The sequence below is a fragment of the Dermacentor silvarum genome, chromosome 3, assembly GCF_013339745.2.
Source record: "Dermacentor silvarum isolate Dsil-2018 chromosome 3, BIME_Dsil_1.4, whole genome shotgun sequence".
Taxonomy (NCBI): Eukaryota; Metazoa; Arthropoda; class Arachnida; order Ixodida; family Ixodidae; genus Dermacentor; species Dermacentor silvarum.
In genome coordinates this window covers 89,164,030-89,173,763 of record NC_051156.1, presented here as the reverse complement: position 1 = coordinate 89,173,763, position 9,734 = coordinate 89,164,030, and the positions used below count along the sequence as shown (strand labels likewise).

Below are 9,734 nucleotides of genomic sequence, written 5' to 3'. Positions count from 1 at the left end.
CCAGCAATGGCTGGTCGACCGTGCCGAGGCGGTGGCTCCTACCTATGGGGCCCTGGACTAAGGGCTGCACCTTCGAGGCACAGCTGGCCTCCACGATATTTTAATAAAGTTTATTCTCTCTCTCACTTTGTCAGCTTTAAACATGGGGTATCCAGTAGAACAGTGCTTCTTGGCTCCATATGCGTTTTCATGCTGCTGGATGCTTGCCTCACAAACGGTAGTTGGAAAACCTTTCATTTGCTTTTTCCATGGGCCTTTAGGAGTGTGAAATTCCTGTGGAGCAAGTACCGGCCTGAAATAAACGGCACAAAATAGCAAATCAACGAAACAAAGCAAAAGGTGGTAGATGTAAAGCTGTTAAAGCAACGACACCTGTTGCAATGTGCCACAGGAGCACTTGGTCCTCTTTTAACATGGTTGTCCATTCTTGTTCACAGTCTAAATGCAGTACTGATTTTGCTTGCCTGCTTTTCTTTTAATCAAGAATGCGGTGACACAAATGTTGGAAAAAACTAGCCCTGCAATGTTTTTGTTTAGTGCTCTGAAAAAAAAAGATTGCTCATCCCTCTCTGAAATATTTTGTCTTGTGTTTTTATTAGAGTGTGTGAAACATGCAATAATCCCATGGCTCAGAAAAGCATGGCGTTGATACATATGTCATTTTCTAGACTTTGATATATCACATATGTCTTACCTTTTAGGCAATATGAATATTTTTGCATCATTAGTCATAGTAAAACAAGACACTCCATTTGAGTGTGCAGCTGGCTAAAATGGGAAAAACAAAGTTTAATACAGTGAAGTACATGCATGAAAAATAGAAAAATCAGAATTACTGGAAATTTTGTACATCCGCCTTTGCTAATCATGGGCCTATAATTTATTTGCTAAGCCAATAAACTCACTGGCTTCATAAATGCCTATAATATTACAATATGAGATATAGTTTGTCTGTGTTCATTTCCCATAAGTGGCAAATATATGGTGAACCACGTAAGCTTATATGTTGCTAGAGAATGTGGTTTGAAATTGGTAATATTGTAAGGTTAACTAATTATCACCCAATATAACTAACAAGCTCTAACTTCGAGTCTGAAACACACTGCAATTTCATAATAGTAGAGACTGCTTCCTCGTTATACCTTGTCAGTACTAACATTTTACAAATAATAAATCCCATCTCTGTAGTTCAAAAGATGCCCAGTCATAGCACATTTGAGGCATCACATGTTCATGCTGCTCACAAGCTGAGGAGCCTCAATTCTCAGGTATTTCTGCTCCCAACAGTTTTCTTGAATTACCGAAACTAGCTATTACACAAAGTTTCGGAAGGGATCAGAAAGAGCCCAAAACATAGACACAGGGCGGCATGCAAGTGTGCGTAAGCTATAGGCACGTTGGACACATGGTCGAATCTCTGAAACTTATGCAAGTTTATGACGATCGGTGCTATTTCGGTAGTTTCGCTAGTCGCTGTCCTTCGATAACTGCTGCCAAACGGTATTATTAAAACGCTGCCCAGAGTAGACATCACTGCACCCAGAATATCGGTCAGTCGTTCAGATTCTCGCATGCTCGTTCATAGCTCTATGTTCAACTGTAACTCTATGTTAACTGCTCTTCGAAAACGCTCTTTCACCTCAGCACCGTGAGATGCGAAAGAAGCGCGAGGTGGGTTACCCTATTCTACATACATTTCGCTGTGCTACCTGGCAGGCAGAGTCACTGTTTACAGCCCAGCCCAAGTTTAAAATTTCTCATTTTTACAAAATGTACACTCACCTCTCTTTGACAGAGGTCCTTGCTACACCTCACCCGATGCACTTGGTTGTTTATTCAGAAGACGCGAAATTGAAAATTTTCGAAAGCATAGCAGAGTATTAACGTTAGGCACATTCCTGTTGTGTATCAGGCGACAATGCTGTTAAGAAGCATATAAATAAAAACACATGTATGCTGCAGACGCAAATGAAAATGGCACGTACGTGTCACGATGCGGATAGAGAAGCTGCGTTGACGAACTGCCTTCACCAAACCTGGATATTGATGCTGCTCGCGTCGCAGCTTTTCTTTCACCCCGTCGAGTGCTTGCCTGACTCTGCCGGCCCGACCTCGTTGGCTCGTCCCCGCCGACAAACACACTTTTCCCATACTGCACTGCGCGTCCGCAGTGGTTTATGGGATAGCTTGAAAAAGGTCTATTGGTTTAAAGGTGTCCTGTGGGCAGCCTCTGTGGAAAGAGCTGATCGACTGTCTGCGTCGCGTTTGGTTCATTTATGCCTATAGCGCTGGTAGATGAATTGAGGTCGCGGCTAGCGATAGTGTATACTTTCGCTCTAGGAGTATTGTGGGAGCTGATATCTGTGAAAAAGTAGAACGAGGTGAGCAAACACCTACTTTGTAACTTCATTTGCGTTAGGAAATACGCAAAATATGTGCGCAGTGCTTAACTCCGAGTATACCTTGACCTGATAATGTATTTATACCCTCAATTGTGTTGTACGCAAAGGATAGTGCTGGAAATAGCAGAGTAGGCTGAAATAAAAGCAGGTCATCATCTTATGGCGTTGGTGTGCGATAAGCGAAGGCTAGGAGTCAAGCTGGATCCTTAAGAACGTTTTTGTCATGAAATGTACGTGCTTAAAAAGCTTTCTGCGACGCATTTCAGAGAATCTTGTTCGTTCCATCTTTCCATGTGACGAATCGCTTTAGATGAGGCACTGTTTATACAGAAATCTACGACAGATTGAAACAGCATTACTGTCATGCCATTTATGTTGTTGACAATACACTTTACATGTATGTCAGTGACGCTTTCATTTCGTACTTTGTAGAAGAGTGTGACTGCAGCATTGAGTAGTACGTTAGGTTATTATCATTGTCGTGCAAACCATAATATTGAAATCCACTGAATACTGCTCTGGTGAACAGGTTCTGATGACCCACTTTGTGCGTCTTAGATGTTACAAAGTTAATGCCTGCATGCACACATTCGCGCGCTTATATTACGAACGAAGTCTGTTGTCTCATCCCTGGCTAGCGCATCGCGCACAACCACATCCACTTTGTAAGTCACCATTACCGAACGAGTTTCTTAAGCACTTCGTCGCGCAAACAGCGCCCAGACTTTTTCAGTAGACAAACTTCCTGCAGACACCATCTCACGGTGAATTCCGACGTTAATGCGACTCGCATTCAAGCAATACAACGGCACACCGCATCGCCACCACAGAAAAGCATCCTACTGCAAATGACGCGCGTATGCAGCCGGGTTGCTCAATGTCGCTTCCCACTGAATACGCTGCGCCAACTAGCCTCGCCGCCGCGAAACTCCACGCATGCCGCCTGTGTTAATGCATACTCAGACAAGATTGTCTCGACATGTATGTTGCGGGTTCGATTCGGTACAGCACCGAAACAATGTAAAATATTTTTATTTTCATTCATGAGAGGCACATAACGAGTGGCACACACCCAGTGATGCAAGTTTGTCCAACGATTGGTTTCGAACATGGTCCTCTCAGTACAGCAGCCCGATGCTGTACCCATTAGGCCATGGACCATCCACTGACTCAACTTGGCAGGAAAACGGCTAGAGACTCATGCCGACCGAACGACCGGCCACAAAAATAGCTTTGAGGTTGACCATTCAGAACATAGAAGGCGTCATTGGCCAAAAACTCTTCTCATCTGGGACTCCGAACCACCAGAGTCAGATAAATGGGCGGGTTTCTATACCTTGCGAAGCGGGGAAAATTCCAGCGATTCCAATATTTTCCTTTTGTTCAGCGTGATCACGCATAATTAGTGCGCACACGCCATTCTGAGGTAGGGAGTTTGGGTAGTTTCGTGATATCCCGGGAAAGAGAGGCGAAGCGGTTGCGGTACAAGAAATGCTGGCGAATCGGTGACAGCTAACGGCCTAATAAAGTCTAGCCAATTAAATAAAAATCAGAAAGCAATAGGTTAACTTTATCGCTCCAATTCTGGCTGAATGAAACACTACAAGAAATCTTTTCTTCAAAATATATGTCAGGACAAAGACGCACGTTAGTGTAATGTTCTGCTGCAGTCTGCAACCAAACTCAAAGCATTATCTCGCGTGACCTAAAGCCTTCTGATATTACGTGGCCTTATCACCATCCATCGCACGAGAAGAGCCGCAATGAAGGTCTCGCAATGGATGGTTCCTAGTAATGACGGGCGTCTGTTGGATCATTATCATAAAATCGCCATTCTGCTCTCTGCGGAGAAGAACCGGTTTCTGTTGGTTGCTCTCACTGCTACCAAAGTATTCCGGGGCCTGAACTTGAAATAGTCTCATCGACGAAAAAAGCCTCATGGATCAATGCTAAAATTTGGGCTCCGGGTTTTCTTCCAGTGGCTCTGGCCGTTGCTTTGTTTTCCATAAGTCTTCTTTCCTGTGCCAGTAGAGGCTGCACCACATGCCACACATTTGCTTTATAATATATATACAGCACTCCATCTTGAAACTGCAGCGCACACACAAGGAACGACGACACAAGGCTAAGGTAACACACAGGCGCTGTACGTTTAAGCACGTTTAAATAGCTGTTCAGTTGAGATACCGCCAACATGTGCACCTCGAAAGAACGCTAAAACACATGCGCTGGCTATCCCCGGTGACGTCACTAATTTACCTGTCACGGTTTTTGTACTTTCGTCCGAGGGCATCGTCATCTCAGTGCAGCTGTTCTCATCACATTTCGCTCGTGACTCCGTGTAGATAGAAAAGTGCAGTGTGTTTTGTGCTCAATTCCCACTGAAACATCGTCATTTGTGCTTCACTGTATACCACGTTGACGAAGTGGCATTGGATTAAAGGTATGAAATCCGCTGACATTTTTATCTAATATTGCTCGCCATGCTCGAAAATATTTTTGATCTTTTTATTGAATAATTTTGCAGCACATACTTAGTGTGGCCTCTAGCCATTTGATAAAACTCAAAGAAGATACAAATAACTGATGCAAAGATAAGTCAGGGCATACTTCCTGTAGTGTTATTTAAATTTAGCTGTTAAGAGCACCAAAAGCATAGGCAACGAACGCGTAATATGTTACCACACCACACCACACCCTTTAAGATTTGAAATGTAAATTCTAGTTCACACAGTATATGTAGGCATTGCTCTACGCGCGAAAATAGTGAGAAAACAAAACAGACCACGTGCACAGATCATCACGATATGCCCATGCTACTGGCTCTAGCGAAAGATAGGACAATTACGTCGGCAATGGTTGAAAAGGAACACTACAGCACACCTGTGGAAATTTGCGCTGTAATGAATATATTGTTTCATGTATCTGTCGAAAGACAGATAAGTAAATAATCCTAATGTTATCAATGTCGTTGAAATATAGCCTATGTTGGGAGGTCCAAGACAACTATAAATGAGAAGCATTCTGTTTACCAGTTGCGCACAATGTTTATGCAAGAACATTCCAGATTTTGTTGCACCTGTAGAACTAAAAAGGGTAGGACCTAGCTAAAGTATTTGTTGAAAGCCATTCCCTAAAGACCTGAGAATGTTCCGAACAGGCACCGTTAACTTAAAGCTTCAGCAGCTCCTTTACTGTCGCCATGTGTTTATCCAACGAGTGTAAATTATTCGGCGTTCACGATGCTGATTATGTGTTCCGTGCGGTGAAACATAACGCAGTCATGGACCCTTGATTTTATAAACTGGCTGTATTCGCTCTGCAGTAAGCTTTTTGATTCCGCACGTTTGAACAACGACTCCTCTTCCCATGCCAGGTTTATCAGCCAAGAACAACCATGGTCCACCCATTCGAGTATGTGATCTTCACAATTATTGTGGGAGGAAACGTCGCACTTGGCCTGTACTTCTCCTTCCGCAAGCGAACGGGTCATGACGGCGACACTGACGAAGTGTTTCTGGGCAAGCGCTCTCTGGCCATGTTTCCCTTGGCCGTTTCAGTCCTTGCGTCGATGATGTCGGCACTGGGTATAGTGGGCTTCACGGCCCATTACTACAGCTACGGCATACACATGATGTGGGGAGTTGTTCCTATGCTGCTTACCACCCCAGTGATAACGACCATCATAGTACCAGTGTTTTATAAGCTGAAGATTACGTCGGTGTTCGAAGTAAGTGTATGCCCTTCCATTGAACTATTTATTTCGCCACCTGTATAAACACCAAACTTTTGTGTCACATAGCTCGCGGATCTGAAAGCGCAATGTTGTGTGGTGGAGACAGCGTCTACAGCAGAAAAAGCAGACTTTTATATTGTGCAATATAAGCAATGAATAGTGGTGGCGCACTTTCAAATCTGTGCTAAAGCTAAAACACCCAGGGAAAATCACGATTGTGGAACAGATCCTCTGCCTGACAATGCCTTTGTCACGTCCTCTGTCTTCTCTGCTTTTGTCTTAGCACTGTTTTTTTTATATTCCACCATGAACCGATCCAAACTTGCCTACTTGTAATATTATATACCCAATAATCATGAATCAATATCGTCATGCTACTTCTTTCACAGAAGCAATTGCTGGTTCAAATAGACATTCATCACGAAGTGTTACGGAACTTCTGGACCAAGCGGAGTTGCGCCCATCTATTTAATGTTTTTTTTGTACTACTTTGGCCTAAGGAAGCGCTTAGTGAATATAAAAAGTTTCTTCACGGGGACGTTGCATTGTTTCAATGATGAATTTCCTAGAATAATGAGTTGCTGTATGATACACTTTACCTTACCGGGGCTCATTCAGTGAAGGTTAGATGCAGCAGCTTTCTAAGGATTAATTCTTCTGCGCTAGTTTTAAGGTTATATGATCCTGTAACATGGCAATACGTGTTTCAAAGTTGTTTCACTTCCCTGCTCGTTTAGTTCATAATGGGATTTTGGGGAGAGATAAACAAAGAAGCGCTTGCTTTCACGAATCATTTTGTCCTCATTTTGTGTCACACTTAATCAGTATCGGACTTCGGATAAATTATGACTGATTTATATTCTAAAGCATAAAATGTGAACACTTTCATGTTGCTCTGCCATGTAGCAGTGCTCGTATCGACAAACACCTTTAAAGTTAAACTTCTTATGTAGCCCACAGAGGCCACACAATTTGAAGCAACAGTGTCAGGAAAGCCAAGATAACTTTTCGTTATTTAGACTTAAGCATGGCCTGCTCTTCTTTTTAAAGCTTGCATATATACGAAGTCACCACATTACCCAAGTAACTCGCCAAGTTCACCATGATAATCAAATCGTAATTACTTCAACACGTTGACTAACGTGCCAAGAGCAGTAAAAGATGGTCTGCTACATAAAATCGATAAATTTAACAGACATATTTCAAAACAATTCGATGCTATTAACTAATACTTCACCACACATGCGAATTTTAGAACGTGCCTTTGAGCGTCAGGATAAACATATTTCCCAGAAACTTTAGCGCGTACAGGGTTCATGTTTTGAGCCGTGGGCACGCATGGAACACACTTTGTTGGAGGCTGCTGACGTTGTTGCGATATATCATGGAGAAATTCTGAATGCGTGGTTTGCAAACAAAATGTTTTAAGCGCAGTAGCTTGTTTTCCAAAACGACGTCTCGTGCGCGTTCCCGGCGTTTCACTGTATGTAATGCGAAACACTTGGCCGTCAGTCCGTTTCGTTTTGTTGCTGCGAACTTTCGCAAACGTTTGAACATTTTGAACCAGGGGAACCACACGAAAGACGCGGACGCAGAAGAGACCCACAACAACGGTTGTGTACTTTAACGTGTGGTTGTAGTGTGCCTCTTCCGTGTCCTCGTTTTTTGCGCTGTTCCCTACTTCAAGATGTTCAACCAACTAGCCGACACGTTCACATTGTTTAAGCATTAGTGAAGCTCAAGCTGATTTAGTGGTGGTAGGCGAAACAGAATCTTGCAGGAGACGGCATGCATAACTGCGAAAAAATAATACGATCCCACAACATCCGCAGTCGTGTCATTGTCTCTCCGGTAATATTTTCAAGAAAACCGAGGATGAATATGCCTACTCTCGCACGCTTTCACTCGCACCAACAGTATACGGCGCGCGGCCACGATGTTATCGCGTTTAGACTTTATACGGAACATCACGGCGACGGCAATGCCAAGCACGGAAATATGCCAGGAGTGTCCATATAGCTGATATCGCAATAAAGTAAGGCAGCGAAGGCCGTAACAGTTCGAAGTAGCTGTTATTATCACAACTAGAAAAGCGCAGCTGCCTGCTCTAGCAGTATGTAGGTAGGTAGGCCTGTCTTTCGAGAAGAGGCTTCTCCAGTTCGTAGTGTGGTTGAAACCTTTGATCCCGTTCCTGTGTGGATTTCGTATCTGGACGCTTGTCTTTGTTTTCCCGAATATTGAACTTTCATTGGACTGCGTAGCATGTGTGCTGTTGTTTTCGCGTGTGTGTCTAAGTGTGTTGTAAATATATTTGCATCACAATTTTCGCATGACATTACTCATGTTTTCATGCAATACAGGAAAACATCTCTAGCGGTAGCGTTCAGATAACGCCTCTGCCTTCCACGCTGCGGTCTAAGGTTCGATTCCCTGTGAAAAAAGTTTATCGTTTTTTTTCTATTTTCTCCATATTATCTTTACTTTTTCTTCGACCGTGTCTCTAGTGCGTCGAAAACACTGTCACCACTTAGATCTGATGATGGAAAATGAGCAAGAAACACGTCCTTACGACCGCTTGGAAGCTAGATTCAATAATCCGTCCGCCACAGTACTGTTTATCGCGCTGTTTCTACAATACATTTATTGGACTGTTTTTTACATGTACTCGGTAGCGCGATGTGTGAACGACGCAAGAAACCAACTTAAACGCAAGACCCGACGATGCGATTCCTGTGGTAGTCCGGCATCAGTGATGACGCACTGCTTCCAGCCGTCTTTTCTTGTGATATATAATGGCAAAAAGGCTTTCGCCACGTCAGGCCAACTGCCACAGACAAAGAAATAAACAAAGGAAAAAAATTGCGAATTGGCACCCAATCAATTCATCCAGCGTAGGAGTCTGAGATTGTACCGCAACGCTAACAGAACGGCTGACTTCCGATAGCTTCTGTAGTTGTATTGTTAACCACAACTGCAAACTTTTCGGCTTTTTGCCGCATGATTACGCTTCATTTCGAGATTTCGAAAAACATGATATTGTGCTATTTTGGTGCGTTATACTCTAACCTTTAATCTATAAGGTATGAAACGCAAACAGCCACTGCATGTTTCGTTGTTCAAGCGAGCCTTCAGCCGCGTTGGCACTGAGTAACATGGAAGTGGGTTACTGTACGTGTATTCTAAAACCCGTTTGCGCTGAACCCTATGTATACAGCATTCACTAGTTCATTTAGACGGAGCAGCACTAAAGTAAACGTGTATATATTCTACTGAAACGGATGCAAATGATTTTAAACATACGCAGGAGTATGACGTCTTTCACGATGCCGTAACGTGCACTACGAATCTAAGTTTTTTTTTTTAGCAGTATGGCTAACGATATGATAAAGTCAGTCTACCGAACAAGCGTCAAGAAAGCACTCCTATGAGCTACAACGCAAACAGTACGACAGGTTCCACGCGGGCCTTTTCTCGAACTAAACATGAAGGCGACTTGAAGAGCGGTCAGCTCAGCTAACTGCAAGGAAAAGACCGGCGCTTTTGTGCTATCGTTAGTCAACGAATCCGTTAATTTGTTGATTTCAGTTTTGACGTCC

The 9,734-nt window shown here is 43.3% G+C and overlaps 1 protein-coding gene across 2 annotated transcripts in view; it reads left to right on the top strand.

The window, feature by feature from the left end:
- The first annotated feature begins 4,784 nt into the window (after positions 1-4,784).
- LOC119444540 (putative sodium-dependent multivitamin transporter) overlaps positions 4,785-9,734 on the top strand; it is a 113,193-nt gene continuing 108,243 nt past the window's right edge. For both annotated transcript variants that reach the window (XM_049663417.1, XM_037708919.2), the window contains exons 1-2: positions 4,785-4,845; positions 5,779-6,132. In XM_049663417.1, coding sequence (XP_049519374.1) covers positions 5,800-6,132 — 333 coding nt within the window. In that variant the 5' untranslated portion in view covers positions 4,785-4,845; positions 5,779-5,799. The remainder of the gene's footprint in view (positions 4,846-5,778; positions 6,133-9,734) is intronic.